The sequence below is a fragment of the Salmo salar genome, chromosome 27, assembly GCF_965601325.2.
Source record: "Salmo salar chromosome 27, fSalSal1, whole genome shotgun sequence".
Classification (NCBI taxonomy): Eukaryota; Metazoa; Chordata; class Actinopteri; order Salmoniformes; family Salmonidae; genus Salmo; species Salmo salar.
Window position 1 is genome coordinate 29790001 of NC_138317.1, and position 19812 is coordinate 29809812.

Sequence of the window (19812 nt, forward strand, 5' to 3'; positions counted from 1 at the left end):
CAGCTCGGCGTAGTGCCAGACAGGTGGCTGTTGCAAACAAACCGGCGGGTGTGTCATGGGCCATGGATCCCAAAGGGAAAAAGAGAAAGATAGCTGAGGAGAACAGAGGATTCCACAGTTCTTGGACCGAATCATTTGCTTTCATTGCCAATGCGGAAGGATTGCCTGCATGTTTGCTTTGTAATGAGAAGTTGTCAAATAACAAAAAGAGTAACGTGGAAAGACATTTCCATTCTTCCTGACAGTTATAGGAACATGAAGAAATATGCATTTGGAGTATTATCCATCTTTGGATCAACATACCTGTGCGAGAAGATATTCTCAAACATGAACTACATAAAATCCAAATACCGCACCTGCCTCACAGATGAGAGCTTGCAGTCCTGCGTGAAGATTAAAGTTACATCTTACATGCCCGATGTTGAGAAGCTGTCCAGTGATGTCCGAAAACAGAAGTCACATTAAATGGGTAAGAACACAATCCTGTCATAGGCACATATTTAGTAACAAAGTGGCTGTTTTTATAAAGTGATTTCTGATTTTTGTCAGTATATATTTGGAATGACACATAGGGATATTATTGTGTTTTGTTGCTCAGGTCCGAGGATGGCTGCATTGTATTGTGCGTGTCAAAAGAGAAGAGGGTGCGGCTGCATTTTACCCTTGCACATTTGCAGAAAACTAAAGAGAAGAGGATAATGCACAGAAATCAAACTTAAACTGTATTATTTAAATGTTATATACTTTAGCTTTTCAAAAGGTTGCTGTTTTATTGCACTCTGTCTGTTGCCCAGATAAGGGGGAAAAGAGAAGAGGATTGTATGGTATTACTGAGGATTGAAAAGGACTGCATTTTATTTCCATGGGGAGGTCTGAAATTACAGGAGGCCTATTATGCACGTTGCACATTTTGTTGTTGTTTTTTCGAATCCTAAAATAAAAATGACATCAAATCTGATTTCTGTGTTGTATTTCTATAATTTCATCAATGCAACGAAGCATTATACATTAATATTATAATGGAAGTTAAACTTAAAGCACCATCGTACAGCAGAGTAGTCACGTGGTGCGTCATTCTCTCCAGGATGCGCTGCAGGTAAAATAAACGTTTAATCATGAATGATCATTATGTATTTGTAGCCTACTTATCTTTTTGATAGTAGGCTAATATAGCTAATATAGACACTTACAGCATGTATTGCCTTCATTATAAGGCTTATATAAGGCTTTTAATTTTTTGCGGCTCCAGACAGATTTGTTTTTTGTTTTTTTGGTCCAATATGGCTCTTTCAACATTTTGGGTTGCCGACCCCTGGACTAGGGTATAACATGGTGATACAGTATTAGACTAGGGTATAACATGGTGATACAGTATTAGACTAGGGTATAACATAGTGATACAGTATTAGACTAGGGTATAACATAGTGATACAGTAATAGACTAGGGTATAACATAGTGATACAGTAATAGACTAGGGTATAACATAGTGATACAGTAATAGACTAGGGTATAACATGGTGATACAGTATTAGACTAGGGTATTACATAGTGATACAGTATTAGACTAGGGTATAACATAGTGATACAGTAATAGACTAGGGTATAACATAGTGATACAGTAATAGACTAGGGTATAACATAGTGATACAGTAATAGACTAGGGTATAACATGGTGATACAGTTTTAGACTAGGGTATTACATAGTGATACAGTATTAGACTAGGGTATAACATAGTGATACAGTATTAGACTAGGATATAACATAGTGATACAGTATTAGACTAGGGTATAACATAGTGATACAGTAATAGACTAGGGTATAACATAGTGATACAGTATTAGACTAGGGTATAACATAGTGATACAGTATTAGACTAGGGTATAACATAGTGATACAGTAATAGACTAGGGTATAACATAGTGATACAGTAAAAGACTAGGGTATAACATAGTGATACAGTAATAGACTAGGGTATAACATAGTGATACAGTAATAGACTAGAGTATAACATAGTAATACAGTAATAGACTAGGGTATAACATAGTGATACAGTAATAGACTAGGGTATAACATGGTGATACAGTTTTAGACTAGGGTATTACATAGTGATACAGTATTAGACTAGGGTATAACATAGTGATACAGTATTAGACTAGGGTATTACATAGTGATACAGTATTAGACTAGGGTATAACATAGTGATACAGTAATAGACTAGAGTATAACATAGTAATACAGTATTAGACTAGGGTATAACATAGTGATACAGTAATAGACTAGGGTATAACATAGTGATACAGTATTAGACTAGGGTATAACATAGTGATACAGTAATAGACTAGGGTATAACATAGTGATACAGTAATAGACTAGGGTATAACATAGTGATACAGTAATAGAGTAGGGTATAACATAGTGATACAGTATTAGACTAGGGTATTACATAGTGATAAAGTATTAGACTAGGGTATTACATAGTAATACTGTATTAGACTAGGGTATAACATAGTGATACAGTATTAGACTAGGGTATAACATAGCGATACAGTATCAGACTAGGGTAATACATAGTGATACAGTATTTGACTAGGGTAATACATAGTGGTACATTATTAGACTAGGGTAATACATTTTGGTACAGTATTTGACTAGGGTAAAACATAGGGGTACAGTATTACACTAGGGTATTTTTTTATCACTATGCTATTTCCTCCTTGTATACTAACTGTGTTCCAAATGGCACCATATTGCCAATGTAGTGCACTTATTTTGAACCAGAGACCATATGACTCTGGTCAAAAGTAGTGCACTGTAAAGGGATTACTGGAATAGGGTGGCATTTGGCACAAACACACTCTGCTACCTCAGCTGGCAGCTGGTGACATTTTAGCTGTTTGTCCCCATGACGATAAGGTTAGGTTGGTGTGGATGGAAATGGGGTAAGATAGAGGAGGGAGGAGGCTGGACGAGGGAGAGATGACAGGGGGTGACATTTTCATCCAGAATGTCTCTGTCACAATGCTTGGTTGATAATACTGCTGGTGAACATTATCATCCTCTTCCTCCTCTTTTCCCTCTCTCCCCTCTCTCCTCTCATTTCCTTTTTTTCTTATCCATTATTCCCAGTTTTAGATGACATCCCACTTCCTTCATGCACTCCTCTTCTCCCTTTATGCCCCTCTCCTCACTCCTCATTAACCTCCTCCCTCTCTCCTCTCATGTGACCTCTCCTCACTGCTAATCAAACTCCTCTCTCTCCTCTCACCTCTCCTCACTGCTAATCAAACTCCTCTCTCTCTCTCTCCTCTCATCTGATCTCTCCTCACTGCTAATCAAACTCCTCTCTCTCTCCTCTCATCTGACCTCTCCTCACTGCTAATCAAACTCCTCTCTCTCTCTCCTCTCATCTGACCTCTCCTCACTGCTAATCAACCTCCTCTCTCTCTCCTCTCATCTGACCTCTCCTCACTGCTAATCAAACTCTCTCTCTCTCCTCTCATCTGACCTCTCCTCACTGCTAATCAAACTCCTCTCTCTCTCTCTCCTCTCATCTGACCTCTCCTCACTGCTAATCAAACTCCTCTCTCTCTCTCCTCTCATCTGACCTCTCCTGACTGCTAATCAACCTCCTCTCTCTCTCCTCTCATCTGACCTCTCCTCACTGCTAATCAACCTCCTCTCTCCTCTCATCTGACCTCTCCTCACTGCTAATCAAACTCCTCTCTCTCTCCTCTCATCTGACCTCTCCTCACTGCTAATCAAACTCCTCTCTCTCTCTCCTCTCATCTGACCTCTCCTCACTGCTAATCAACCTCCTCTCTCTCTCCTCTCATCTGACCTCTCCTCACTGCTAATCAAACTCCTCTCTCTCTCTCCTCTCATCTGACCTCTCCTGACTGCTAATCAACCTCCTCACTCTCTCCTCTCATCTGACCTCTCCTCACTGCTAATCAACCTCCTCTCTCTTTCTCATCTGACCTCTCCTCACTGCTAATCAAACTCCTCTCTCTCTCCTCTCATCTTTCCTCTCCTCACTGCTAATCAAACTCCTCTCTCTCTCTCTCCTCTCATCTGACTTCTCCTCACTGCTAATCAACCTCCTCTCTCTTTCTCATCTGACCTCTCCTTACTGCTAATCAACCTTCTCTCGTTCTCTCTCCTCTCATCTTTCCTCTCAACCCAGTCTAAGATGACATCCCTATTACTACATCCTACTCGCCCTCACTCTCTTTTTTTTCTCCTCCTCTTCTGTTTTCCTCTCATCTCCTCTCATCTCATCTCTCTCCACTCCTCCCAGTTTGAGATGTGTCCAGTGTGTCCTCTCCCATTGTCACCCTGTGATCTCCTTCTATTAGATTCAGACATGTTTCAAACACACTGATCCCTCAGCCTCTTACAAGCCCTGCCTTTGTTCCCCCTCTATCTATCTATCTATCTATCTATCTATCTATCTATCTATCTATCTATCTATCTATCTATCTATCTATCTATCTATCTATCTATCTATCTATCTATCTATCTATCTATCTATCTATCTATCTATCTATCTATCTATCTATCTATCTATCTATCTATCTATCTATCTATCTATCTATCTATCTATCTATCTATCTATCTATCTATCTATCTGTGTGTGTGTGTGTGTGTGGTGAGGACAGTTTGTTACTGTATCGATGGAACACTCTACGTCTGTGTGTGTTTGTCAGTATGTGTGTGTGTGTGTCGCTGTGTATCAGAAAATACATCCCCGCTTTGTTTAATGTTCCTTGATGCCAGGCAGGTCGCTCAACATTGACTTCGAAATCAAACGTCTGTCCATGTCCATAGGACGTCGGGTACTGTGCCGTACTCACAGAGGGTAGTGCATACGGCCCAGTACATCACTGGGGCCAAGTTTCCTGCCATCCAGGACCTCTATACCAAGAGGAGGTGTCAGAGGAAGGCTTGTCAAAGACTCCAGCCACCCTAGTCATAGACTGTTCTCTCTCCTACCGCACGGCAAGCGGTACCGGAGCGCCAAGTCTAGGTCCAAAAGGCTTCTTAACAGCTTCTACCCCCAAGCCATGAGACTCCTGAACAGCTAATCAAATGGCTACCCCCCCCCCCCCATCTTTTACACTGCTGCTACTCTCTGTTTATTATCTATGCATAGTCACTTTAACTCTACCTACATCGACATATTACCTCAATTACCTTGACTAAACTATGCCCCCGCGCAGTGACTCTGTACCAGTACCCCCTGTATGTAGACTCGCTACTGTTAATTTACTGCTGCTCTTTAATTATTTGTTATTTTAATTTTTTCCTTATCTAATTTTTACCTAATGCTTATTTTTCTTTAAAAAATATGTAAGTAAGCATTTCACTGTAAGGTTTGTATTTGGCACCTGTGACAAATACAGTTGGATTTGAAATGCCTTCAAAACCGGCCACAATGGGCAACAATCAAGTAGGCTTGTTAGTTTTCTTTTGGCTTGGACATTGTGTGCTGGATGACGCGTGGGGGTAATCCCATGTCTCAGGATCCAAGGGTTGTGTGTTCAATCCCAGTGGTCAAAACATGTTTTGGTTGTAACCCTAACCTTACCCCTTTACTAAAACATTTAGAATGAATGCCTAAACTTAATGTTTTAACCCTTTCCCAAACCTTAACCCTTTACTTCGAAATTTGGCATTTGGAGAAATGGAACAATGATGAGCAACCCAGGGTGTCAAAAACACAAAACATTGACATTTGAGAGAAGCATGGATAAACGTCAGAATCTGAAATCAAATTGGTAAAACCCTGAGATCCTGTTGCATAATTGAGCTACATTTTCTCAGCAAAGTCACCTTACTCTCTAATACAGTCCTCTAGACTAAACTATTATACCATTATGCTACAATAATATAGGTTGTCCATAGCACAGATCTAGGATCAGCTTACTCTCATGAATCCAAACCTAACTACAGAGAGACTGCAGCGACCAACATAACACTGGCCTTAGATCACGCACACACACACACACACACACACGCACGCACGCACGCACACACACACACACACACACACACACACACAGATGCACACACATGCGCACACACACACTCAAATGAAAACACACTCACATGGACACAAGCACACACAGACATGATCAGTCACTTCCATCACTTAGCTCGTCGAATGTCATGCCAATTTACTGTTGGAAAAAAGCCAGAATGCAACGACATTCTGTTTTTGTGGAAATTGAGATTTTGATTGTTTTGGATACTCTTAATGTTCTTGCAATTTAAAAATATTGTATGATTACTTAAAGATCCACTGAATATGTTGATTGGCACTTGTGTTTTTCCGTTGCCCATTAGAAAAACGAGAATTTAGTCTTGGAGGTGTGTTTCCTGACTAATTCTGCATTTGGTTATTGATGTTTGTCCCCCATGAGACACTGTAGAAGCCTATTTCACTTCCTCAAATTCCCCAGAATAAATCTAAAATAACTCCAGAAATCTGTAATTAATTTAGAAATTTTTGCAGAGGCCATTTTAGTTGCGCAATTTTACACTAACTATGACGTTTAGTACAGTATTTCTCAATTAAAAAAATGTGCGACGTGTTGTCTAATGTAAACAAAGTCGGAGCTGCATGGCAGGTCTGTCTCACTGTCTATGATATTGGATCAGCCAGGTCACCCATGATACAAGTCAGTACTCAACATTCATTCAGGTCTGAGAACGTTGGGAGATGACCTGTAAACCGGAAACTAGGGGTTACAGTGAGTGCTGTTACCTTTATGTACCTTAACAAAAGTTTCGAAAATACTCTCCTTCATTTCCCTCACAGATGTAAAAGCATTGGATAGGATGAGATGAATTGTCTACCAATACAGTTACACCAATCTACTGGTTTTAATATTTGAGGGGTTGTGAATAAGTGCACAGGTGCGAAGGAGTGCATGCACACACCCAGTCTTCCCTTTTTCTAGTTAGTCATGAATTATCGTTTTTTATGAGGTAGATCAGCCTTAATATTGCAGATAGATTATGGCTTCCATCAATGTAATTGTTTGCATCATTTCCAATCCCCCATAATGTTTTAGCAAATTTTGAAAATATATTTTCCTTTTTTATTTTCCCCTAATAACGATTGGATGTCAGGTTCGTCGTACAGAGTGGACCAAGGCGCAGCATGAGTTTTGAGTTCCACATCTTTATTTAAAGTGAAACTTCCAAAAACCAATAAACAAACAACGAAACGTTAAAGCCGTGGTGCTGAATGCACTCACACAAAACAATATCCCACAAAGCAGGTGGGAACAATGAACCACTTAAGTATGATCCCCAATTAGAGACAACAATAAACAGCTGCCTCTAATTGGGAACCACACTAATACACCAACATAGATAAACAAATACTAGAAAACCCCCCTAGTCACGCCTTGACATAAACCACCATAGAGAACCCCGAGGGCTCTCTATGGCCAGGGTGTGACATTGGACAACAACTATTAGGCTTCTACTTCCAGCTTATACATACTAAACTCAGCAAAAAAGCGTATATTTTCAGGAAACTTAACATGTGTAAATATTTTTATGAACATAACACGGTTCAACAACTGAGACATAAACTGAACAAGTTCCACAGACATGTGACTAACAGAAATGGAAAAATGTGTCACTGAACAAAGGGGGGGGGGGGGGGGGGCGTGGGTCAAAATCAAAACAGTCAATATCTGGTGTGGCCACCAACTGCATTAAGTACTGCAGTGCATCTCCTCCTCATGGACTGCACCAGATTTGCCAGTTCTTGCTGTGAGATGTTACTCTACTCTTCCACCAAGGCACCTGTAAGTTCCCTGACATTACTGGGGGGAATGGCCCTAGCCCTCACCCTCCGATCCAACAGGTCCCAGATGTGCTCGACGGGATTGAGATCCGGGCTCTTCGCTGGCCATTGCAGAACACTGACATTCCTGTCTTGCAGGAGGTCACCCACAGAACGAGCAGTATGGCTGGTGTCATTGTCTTGCTGGAGGGTCATGTCAGGATGAGCCTGCAGGAAGGGTACCACATGAGAGAGGAAGATGTCTTCCCTGTAACGCACAGAGTTGAGATTGCCTGCAATTTGAAAATTTCTTGAAGTGCAGTCACAAAAACCATTAACCTCTTGGGGCTAGGTGGGACGCTAGCGTGCCACCCGTGGTGCACTCCATCAACAGCAGGTGCATTTCAAGAGCGGCAAATTTGAATCCAAATAAATGTCAAAATTCAAATTTTTCAAAAATACAACTATTTTACACCATTTGAAAGATAAACATCTCCTTAATCTAACCACATTTTACGATTTCAAAAAGGTTTTACGGCGAAAGCATAAATTTAGAGTATGTTAGGACAGTACATTTACAAGAGTTGTGTGTAATGTTTTGTCAAGTCAAAGACAGGGTCACCAAAACCATAAAACCAGCTAAAATGATGCACTAACCTTTTACAATCTCCATCAGATGACACTCCTAGGACATTATGTTAGACAATGCATGCATTTTTAGTTCTATCAAGTTCATATTTATATCCAAAAACAGCGTTTTACTATGGCATTGATGTTGAGGAAATCGTTTCCCTCCAATAACCGGCAGTCAAGTCAGCGTCACAAATTAAATAATTAAAATTAGAAAACATTGGTAAAATATTATATTGTCATTTAAAGAATTATAGATTTACATCTCTTGAACTCAATCAACCTGCCAGATTTAAAAATAACCTTACTGGGAAATCACACTTTGCAATAATCTGAGCACTGCGCCCAGAAAAATACGCGTTGCGATACAGACTAGACGTCATGTTGGGGAGATCTAAAATCGAAAATACTATGTAAATAATCCATTACCTTTGATTCTCTTCATCAGATGTCACTTCCAGGTATCACAGGTCCATAACGAATGTAGTTTTGTTCAAAAAAGCTCATCATTTATGTCCAAAAATCTCCGTCTCGTTAGCACATGATGTAAGCCAGCCGGACTTCTCGTCATGAACGAGGGGAAAAAATATATTTCCGTTCGTTCAAACATGTCAAACGTTGTATAGCATAAATCATTAGGGCCTTTTTTAACCAGAACATGAATAATATTCAAGGTGGACGAATGCATACTCTTTTATAACGTATTGGAACGAGGGTACCCAACATGAACTCGCGCGCCAGGTGTCTAATGGGACATCATCGTTCCATGGCTCTTGTTCGGTCAGATCTCCCTCCAGAAGACTCAAAACACTTTGTAAAGGCTGGTGACATCTAGTGGAAGCAATAGGAAGTGCCAAAATATTCCTAAGCCCCTGTGTTTTTCAATGGGATAGGTTTAAAGTCAATACAACACATCAGGTATCCACTTCCTGTCAGAAAATGTCTCAGGGTTTTGCCTGCCAAATGAGTTCTGTTATACTCACAGACACCATTCAAACAGTTTTAGAAACTTTAGAGTGTTTTCTATCCATATATAATAAGTATATGCATATTCTAGTTACTGGGTAGGATTAGTAACCAGATTAAATCGGGTACATTTTTTTTATCCAGACGTGCAAATGCTGCCCCCTAGACCCAACAGGTTAAGCGCTATGATGAATCTGGCTCTCATGAGGGCCACCACAGGAATGGAAGACCCAGAGTTACCTCTGCTGCAGCCCAAATAAATGCTTCACAGAGTTCAAGTAACAGACACATCTCAACATCAACTGTTCAGAGGAGACTGTGTGAATCAGGCCTTAATGGTTGAATTGCTGCAAAGAAACCACTACTAAAGGACACCAATATTAAGAAGAGACTTGCTTGGGCCAAGAAACACGAGCAATGGACATTAGACCGTTGGAAATTTGTCCTTTGGTCTGGAGTCCAAATTGGAGATTTTTGGATCCAACCGCCGTGTCTTTGTGAGACGTGGTGTGCGTGAACGGATGATCTCCGCATGTGTATTAACCACCGTAAAGAATGGAGGAGGAGGTGTGATGGTGTGGGGGTGCTTTACTGTTGACACCGTCTGTGATTTATTTAGAATTCAAGGCACAATTAACCAGCATGGCTACCACAGCGTTCTGCAGCGATACACCATCCCATCTTGTTTGGGCTTAGTGGGACTATCATTTGTTTTTCCACAGGACAATGACCCAACACACATTCAGGCTGTGTAAGGGCTATTTTACCAAGAAAGAGAGTGATGGAGTGCTGCATCAGATGACCTGGCCTCCACAATCCCCCGACCTCAACCAAATTGAGATGGTTTGGGATGAGTCCGACCGCAGAGTGAAAAGCAGCCAACAAGTGCTCAGCATATGTGGGAACTCATTCCAGGTGAAGCTGGTTCAAAGAATGCCAAGAGTGTATGAAGCTGTCATCAAGGCAAACGGTGGCGATTTGAAGAATCTCAAATATAAAATATATTTTGATTTGTTTAACCCTTTTTTGGTTACTACATGATTCCATATGTGTTATTTCATGTTTTTGATGTCTTCACAAGTATTATACAGTGTAGGCAATAGTTAAAATAAAGAAAAACCCTTGAATGAGTAGGTGTTCTTAAACTTTTGACTGGTAGTGTACATTTTTGGGACACAGTATATTTGACAATAGTTATCTTTTGTTTGTTTTTAGTTGCATCCTTCAGCTAGCCCCAACCCCTCCCATCTTCTGTCGCAGTTTTGATTTCTAAATAGCAATGGTTCTAGCTGTTTTATTTAGCTAGCCTCCTTGTTAGTTGTCATTACTTTGAGCGAAGCTGACAGTATGCTCTGAATTACCTGTAAGGAAGGATTATTTTACGAGTGTTCCCAACAATCGTCTGTCACCTCATCATGGATGGAGAGATGATAGAGCATCTTCAACAAGGAGCAAGCAAGGTATGTTAAGCTAGTTAGCTAGCTAGTTAAGTACACAATGCATTAGCTAGACTTTATAAACTCAGGCCTTCATTACCTGCATCTACTCTGTCTTTGTTCATGGTAGGCTATAGCCAGTGCTGTTGGAGTGACAGTACTATTGAAGACCAGTTTGAAGACAAGCTACTACAGCTTATTTTAGCCTAAATGTTTCACTGACTATTTCATCATCTGTGGTATTTTTCATCACTGTATCCCACAAAAAGTTAGCTAGCAAACAAGTTAATGTGAATGAATTAAGATAGACATGATATAAACACGGAGGTTTGACGAGGAAGAGAGACCTTTGTGTGTGTGTGTGTGTGTGTGTGTGTGTGTGTGTGTGTGTGTGTGTGTGTTTAAAACATTTGCATCTCCATGACAATTCACTTTCTTGTGAACCCAAATGAATAAGACTGTTAAAGCACTGAAACATGTTTTCTTCCCTCGGGGTAAGATAGTGAAGGGAATGGGCTTGCTCATGGATCTGTTGTCCAGCACTGGATCCAAGGTGGTCGTCACCATGAAGAACTCCACTAAGGTAAGAACGATGACCTTGTCGTTTTTGTTTGTGTGTTTTAGAGTTCTCTTTGTGTTTGTTTGTCAGAGAGAGAGTCACATTCATTAATATGAATTAAATCCTTCTTGGCCATTTGCATCTGGGCCTTCAACAACACCAGGTCACAGTCAGCAGACGACTCTACCGAATCACTTTATTTGCTTTTGCACAATTGTACTGTACTATTTTACTGTCCTCTGATCAGTTATACAGTATGTTTATGTTGTGAGTATTTGTATTGTTTTTTACTATGCCTCTATGAAAAACTGATTTTATCTCATCTCTCAGTAGATGAGATTGTTCCTCCTGGCCATGGCGACGTCGGCAACTCGTTCCAGTACCCATTCCTGCAAGCTGAATATCAATTATGTATATGTGTTGTATTGTACATAGTCAAATCAAACAGATGTTTCTTTAATGTTTTTCTTTTTAAGGATTTGTTGTTGACTGTTCATAATCACAGTGAAATTTACATTACTTTGGCTTCAATTCAAATATATGTAAAGTGCCTTGCAAAAGGATTCATGCCTCTTGGATTTCTCCACGTTTTATTGTGTAACCAAGTGGGATTAAAATTGATTTAATTGTATTTTTTTGTCAACATATCTACACAATGGAAGAAAAATGTATTTTTTTTTAAAGAGTGATATAAATAAATAACTAAAATATAGTCCTTGCTTAAGTATTCAGAGTCATGAGTCAAGACATGTTAGAAACACCTTTGAGTTTTCTTGGGTAAATTGATAAGAGCTTTACACACCTGGATTGTGCAATATTAGCCCATTCTTTTCATAATTCTTCAAGCTCTGTCAAGATGTTGGGGATCATGGCTAGACAGCAATTTTCAAGTATTACCATAGATTCTAAAGCAGATTTAATTCAAAACTGTAACTTGGCCACTCAGGAACTCCAGTGTAGATTTGTCTTGTTATTATTATCTTAATGAAAGTTGAATTCCTCTCCCAGTGGCCCTGTATAGCAGACTGAAACCGGTCTTCCTCTAGGATTTTGCCTGTGCTTAGATAGTCATTTTTTTATCCTGAAAAAACTCCCCAGTGTTTGCCGATGTCAAGCATACACCCATACTATGATGCAGTCACCACCATGCTTGAAAATAAGGAGGCAGTTACTCAGTGATGTGTTGTGTTGGATTTTCCCTAAACATAAGGCTTTGTATTTATGCCAAAAAGGGTATTCTGTTGCCGTGTTTATTTTTGTTGTTGTATTACTTTAGTGTCTTGTTGCATACAAGATGCATGTTTTGGAATATTTGTATTCTTCTTTTCACTATGTAAATTAAGTCATTATTGTGGAGTCATTACAATGCCATTGAACTCTGTAACTGTTTTAAAAATCCCCAGTGACCTCATGGTAACATCCCTGAGCAGTTTCATTCCTGTCCTGCAGGATTTGTTATGTGTCTGGGTGGTTTAATATATAATCCACGGCATAATTATTCACTTGACCATGCTTAAAGAGATATTCAATGTCTGATTTGGTATTGTTACTCATCTACCAGTCACTGCCCTTCTTTATGAGGCTTTCAAAAAGCTCCCTGGTCGTTGTAGTTGAATGTGTGCTTGAAATTCAAGACTTGACTGAGGGACCTTACATATGTTGCATGTATGTGGGACAAAGGAAGGGTTAGTCATTCAAAAATCATATCAACCCCTAATATTTTATACAGAGTCCTTGTAATTTATAGGATTTGTTGAGGCAAATTTTCCTCCTGAACTAATTTAGACTTCCCTCAACAAAGACGCTGAATACTTAATGTATGCAACGACTATATATCAAATTTGTATTCATCTTAAAGAAATGTTAGAATTGTTCTTCAATTTCACATGACAGAGTAGATTTGTGTAGATTTGTTGACAAAACATAACAATGAAATCCGTTTTAATCCCACTTTGTAATACAATAAAATGTGAAGAAATTCAAGGGATATGAATACTTTTGCAAGGCACTGTATCTAGTATTGTACAATATAATAATTAGTTACAGTAATTATTATTTAATGTAAACCATACCAGCAGTTGCTGTTTTAAAATAATACAAATGTTTTCTCTTTTTTTACTTCAAGTCGACTGAAGTCAACTTTAAAAGCTCATAACTCGGGTTCTGATAAAGATATTTCAGTGATTTAAAAATACCTGGATTTGGGACAGTTTGTTCGTTTCAAAAATCTAAAAGTCAAAATGTTACGATGTGAAGGGGTTTCCCTAGGCCGCCACACATATGAAAGCCCATGAGGTAAGCCTTAAAAAAAAAAAAAGTTGCCATGGTTACTCCGCGCTGGTTGTAGCTGTGCATTTCAAAGCAAGCATTCCCTGCTAATAACTGAATGCAGCTGTGGGTTGTGTGTGTTTTGTCTCTTTCTGTCACTTTCTTTTTCCTTTGTCTCTGTTCTTACCTGTGTGATCTCCTGCATAGAACATTTCTTCACTGAGGAAGAGGAAGAGAACGACAGAATGAGAGAGGGAACTGAGCTGTGGGTGGCTGATATTGACTGGCTTTTGTATTCTAAATACTTTCGGGAAATGTCAATGCACATTGTTTCCGGCACTAGGGACGTGTTGTACAGTTCAGCCAAAGCAACAATCAGCTGGGGATATTTCACTTCAGTAACTTTGGCTTATACATTATACAGCAGAAATATTGAAGCAACGTATGATTTTCGCTGTTGTCATACTATCTCTATGCTTTGTCCAGCTATCCCCCCTTACCCCCCCATCCCCCCTCTACCCCCTTTCTATCTCCCTTCTCCCCCCTTTACCCCGTCTACTTGAGTGGCGCAGCGTTCTAAGGCACTGCATCTCAGTGCAAGAGACCCATAGGACGGCGCACAATTGGCCCAGCGTCGTCCGGGTTTGGCCGGGGTAGGCCGTCATTGTAAATAAGAATTTGTTCTTGCCTAATTAAAAAAAGGTTAAATATATATATATTTTTTAACTAATCCCCCTCTTTCCCCCTCTACCCCACTCTAAACCACTTTAACCCCCTCTCCATCTATCTATTCATCTGATCTACAGTATTTCTCACCTCTCCTTTCCCCCTCCACTCCTTCCCCACCCCTGACCCTGTCCTCTCTCTTCATCTCTCCACCCCAACACTCTTCTCTCTCTCACTTTTTTTTCTCTCTCCCTCTCCAGTCCTAGCCCTCTCCCTGCCTACCTTCCATCTTTCTCCCCTCCCTCACTCTCTCCCTATTTTCCTTTCATGTCTTTGTGAGACTCATTAGTGAAGACTAGCTGTACCCTCCTCACAGTCTCTCATTGTCACAGTCCTTTGTGTGGAGACTCTTGACATAGTGCTCTAACCCTGGCCCTCAGCCTCTTACCATCAGCCCTTCAGTTTCTTAAAGTGGCCTTTAGCCTCTCAGCCTCTTATAGCAGCCCTTTCATCAGAGAATGAAGAGAAAAGCACACACACACACACACACACACACACACACATGGTCATGCACATATAATATGCACGTACACACACATGACATTGCACAATATTTTTTTGATAAGGCAGAAAAGAGAAATATTTGACAAAAATGTTTTTCAACACCGCTCATTTATCTAGCTATCTCATTTTTGATTCACTGGGCTCTGTGTAATTGAATTCTCTGTAGTATTTGCATGGGGCAGCTTCCCATAACTGTCCTACACCCTGAAATAGATCTGCCGTGGGTGTGCGTGTGTGTGTCTACGCTTGGCCAGTACTGGACCTATTGTTACCCAGAGTAAAGCAGTTCTCTGCCAGCTCTTAATGGAAAAGGCATCAGTGTATGAAGATAAGCAGCAGTCATGAAATGAACCCCTCTGTCTCTTTCTTTGTCTCTCTCTCTTTCTCTCTCTTTTCTCCTCTGTCTCACATTTCCCATTATATTTAATGAGTTGGTGCTCTGACACTTGGCAGTGATATCTGTCCTTGTCCTCTTCCAAAGGTGGTTACCCACAGTGGATCATAATGGACCATTTACACCTGGTTAGAAAGATCTGATCTCTTTTAGTGTGGCCACTATCCATTAATCCATGAACAGGTTGTATTAGAACGATAACCTAAGTGTACAGTATGCATTACAATAACAACCTGTTTCTGTGTCCTTCTGTTCTCTCTCTCTCTCTCTCTCTCTTTCTCAATGTTATGAGTGGTGTGTATGTGTAAACTGTACTGTTAACCATCAGAGCTGAGTGTGATCATTAGAGCTGTGATGATCATGGCATTTTGGGTAGCGATACATTTTCGTTAATGGCCACGGTTATTATTATATTTGATAAAAACGTTTTTGAGCATGTAAAGCAACATAATGCATCTTTGAAAATGAGCTACTAACATACCGTAGCTTTGGTGACACCATTGGCTAATAAACAAAAACATTTGACTACTTGGACATTTTTTTAATTAAGCTTTTCCTCTCATCTGTGCCCTTCTGCTCGTAAAATGATGACCAACTTTATGTAAAAATGTTAAACCGCTATTGAGTAAAATATGCCTCATTAGTCATGTTGTCACAATACCAGAATTTTGACTTTGATTACGATACCAGGTTTAGTATTACGATATTCAATACCATCACGTTTATTCGATACCAAAATGATACCAAAACGATACCACAGCAAAAAAAGAAGGCATATTAGCCAAAGTCACAGAATGGCACTTGATCCAGACAGATAAACTCAGCTAATGCTCAGTTCAATCATTTGGCATCTTTAAGGTTCAATATTATTACATTTGAAATGTTTTATGCCAGAATCCTTCAGAGACAGCCATGTATGCATTTATGAACCAATTATACAATCAATTTCACTTTGTTTTTACCAATCTAACTACAAACAAAATAATGGTAATCATTTATTTCAATGGTAAATCTCTATTGATAACTGGGTAAATCAAGATGTAGCCTAGGAATGTGTGCATGCATTGAGTTATTGAGCTTGTTTTGTATGATTTCATGGGGCTGTTTCCCTCCATTTTATTGTACTGATCAACAACATTTGCATTGATGTAGCTTATTTTATAAAAGTGTGCGCTGTCTCTTTAACCAGTAATGACTGTCATTCACAAGCCAGGAGTGGTGCAGCCTGTCAGAGTCCTCAGTTTGCTGAGGCAATATAATCTTTGGCTGAGGGAGAGATGTGAGGGAGACCGATTAAGTGACTGGATAAAGTTTTTGGTGGCAATCAGGTTTTAAATCAGTATATTTTGCATTATGTTTAGCATAATATCACAAACAAACTATGAAGTTAGTGAGTTGATGTTAGTTTCAGCTGTAATCTAGCAAGGAAAGTCTATGAAGCTGGAAGGTTCAGGTATCTTCATGTGTCATGGACATTATTTTGAGAACAGTAATGAACAGTTTCAACATTCTAAATGCCGTATCGCATTATTCAAGAGTGTTAACTTCTGTGCAGCATGACTGGGGAGTTAAAGATGATGCAGCCCAGACTCCCAGTGCAGGCTAAGTGGAGCAGGCAGGGTGCGCTCCATGATCAGCTGCGCTGATAGACAGACTTGATCCGTGAGACACAAGTACCAAAAGTAAGCAAAAATCCAGAACCAAACCATTTTTCATGTTCTAGTATCAAAAAAGTACCAGTGTTTGGTTTATCGTGCAGCACTAGTTGGGATACAGTCCCACATTTTTGTGCATGTCAGCAGATATGTTTTCAAGATATTGGATTTTCAAGAAGCGAAATGTCACCAGCCACATCATCATATTATTATTTTGAGTTCACGATTATTTCCCCTAATTGACTGTTACATGATTATACGATAATTCTGCCAGCCCTACTGATCATACTCATATGGGGCAGCAGGTAGCCTAGTGGTTAGAGCATTGGGACAGTAACTGAAAGGTTGCTTGATCGAATCCACCAGCTGACAAGTTAAAAATCTGCCGTTCTGCCCTTGAACAAGGCAGTTAACCCACTGTTCCTAGGCCGTCATTGTAAATAAGAATTTGTTCTTAAGGGACTTGCCTAGTTAAATAAAGGTCAAAAAATATGAGTGGGTAGAAACAGTCAACATCAGAAAGCTTTACTCATAATGAGTTAAACTCACAGTTCCATCATGAGGGAGACAGACTGGTTTGGAGTGTGTGTGCATGTTATCATGAGGTTAATTGAGTTGAGCGTACACCAGTCGATAGAGCTCGCTCAGTGTTTCTGCCATTAAATCTTCATGTCCATGCTGAGGCATTTGAAAGCCTCTTAGAAGTGAATGTGAGGTAAAACTGAATAAAATATGAATGAACGATTGATTTTCTTTAGCTTTTTTGCGGCCCTTATTGGATCAATATTACTGTACGTATGTGTGTGTGTGTGTGTGAACATGTTTGTGTGCGTGTTTGTGTGTGTATGTGAGTGTAAGCATGTATGTGTAAAGATCAGGCTGGTGACAGACCCTCACTGTGACGGCGGGGGTAATGGTTTGCCCCATCGCCTTAGGCAAGACACTCGGCAGGGTGTGTGTTTGTGTCTGTCTGGAGGGGTGAGTCTGCCCCAGCAGGGCTGTGTGGAGTGGGGTACACTGTTCACGTCTCAACAGCCAAGTCATCAGCCCCTTTAATCCAGCCCGCCAGGGGAGAGAGTGTGTGTGTGTGTGTGTGTGTGTGTGTGTGTGTGTGTGTGTGTGTGTGTGTGTGTGTGTGTGTGTGTGTGTGTGTGTGTGTCAGAGGCAGAGCGACCTTCATGACGGAACCATAAACTTTGTTATTATTAGACTCTGAGGGGAGAGAGACTGTGAGGGAGAGAGAATGTGAGGGAGAGAAATGTGAGGGGAGAGAGACTGAGGGAGAAAGACTGTGAGGAGAGAATATGTGGGAGAGCGATTGTAAGGAGAGAATATGAGGGAGAGAGACTGTGAGGGAGAGAACATGTGAAGAGAGAGAATTGAGACTGATATTGGTATATCGCATTCTCATTCTGCCAGACATTGTTTTGGAATTGATTTCTGCTTTCTCAAAAGTACTGACTCTGTTCTCTCTTCCTTCTCCTCTCCCCATTTCTTCCTCTCTCCTTCCCACTCTCTACATCTCTCCCTCCGTTCTCTATATCTCTCTCACTCTCTCTCTACCTCTCTCCCTTCCTGCCTCCCTATCTCTTTTTCTGCAGGACGAATGACATAGGATGAACACTACTGGCGGGGTGTGTCTGTGTGTGCTGTCGTCCCTCCTCGGTGTGGCCTGGGCCGTGGCTGCTCTAGTTCCTCTAGCTCTAGCTCCTCTTTCTACCCTGGCCGCTGCCTATGGGGCTGTCAGTGGCGTCTCTCCCGGGGAGGCAGAGGGGGGCAGCCTCCCCTCCCAGTGCTCCAGCCTGGTAGCAGGGGTACTGTATGGATCTTTCTCTCTGAGAGAGCTGTTCCCGTCCCGGGTGCCGGGCTGTTCCTGGTCGTTGGAGAACCCCGATCCCACCAAGTATTCCCTCTATCTCCGATTCACCCGTCACCCCTCCATCTGTCAATCACACTCCCCCATGCTCCTCCCCCTCGACCATCATCTAGCCAATCAGAGCTGCCCGCTGGATCTACAGACATCAACTCAGGATGTGATAGACCTTTGCGGCAGCCAATTAGAATCGGAAGGACCTTATTCATTTTTGCAGTTCGACAAGAACTTTGTTGAGCTATGCCTGTCGAGACTACCGTCACCTGATGAACCGCCTGTAAGCAAGGAAACGCTAGAACTCCGGCTGGTTGAGGTTTTGCTAATCAACAATGAGAACTCCAGCCAGTTCACCTGTGGAGTACTCTGCCGATGGTTTGAGGAGTGCCTGCGCAATGGTCGTCATGGAGACGGTGATACTGCTGACGGTGACGGTTGCAGAGTTACGCAGACGGGGTGTGTGTGTCCTAACAACAATGTGGTCGTGGCTCAGCCTGTACCTCTTCTCCCGTCAACACCCCATAACAACGGATCGCTGTTACCTGAGGATTGCTGCGTCACAGAGCTGCACCATAACAATGCCATCGCCATAGCCCCCAGGGACGTCAGACAAGGTAGGGCGGTGCCTCTATTCACTTTGGTTTTGTTTACACACTGGCTGTCAGTCAAGCAGATTGCTGTTATTGGTTGTCTGGTCTAGTTAAAAGCTGTAAAAAAGTGCTAATGCATTTTTTATTTGACTTCAGAGTGATATACAGGCTGTCATTTGAGCAAGATGCTCATATTGGGTTGTTGAGTCTAATGTTGTGTTTTTGTCTGCTATATTTCTTCCAAAACATATTATAATACAATGAATATATCTTCAGAAGTAAATCTCCAGGGTTGAAGTTTGACTCCAAAGGGTCATAGCCTTTTGAATTCTGCTTGATAAAGCTTGTATTTCTCTTATTGGCTTTCAAAAATGCCAAACATCAAAGAAGCTCTAACGTCACTTAAAACAG

General features: G+C 40.8%; 1 protein-coding gene across 7 annotated transcripts in view; it reads left to right on the plus strand.

Annotated features, from left to right (window-relative positions):
* Positions 1-19812, plus strand: part of LOC106588837 (adhesion G protein-coupled receptor B2) — a 499757-nt gene that overhangs the window by 159409 nt on the left and 320536 nt on the right. For all 7 annotated transcript variants that reach the window (XM_082970202.1, XM_045709852.2, XM_045709853.2 and 4 more), the window contains exon 2: positions 18543-19425. In XM_082970202.1, the coding sequence (XP_082826328.1) occupies positions 18558-19425 (868 nt within the window). In that variant the 5' untranslated portion in view covers positions 18543-18557. The remainder of the gene's footprint in view (positions 1-18542; positions 19426-19812) is intronic.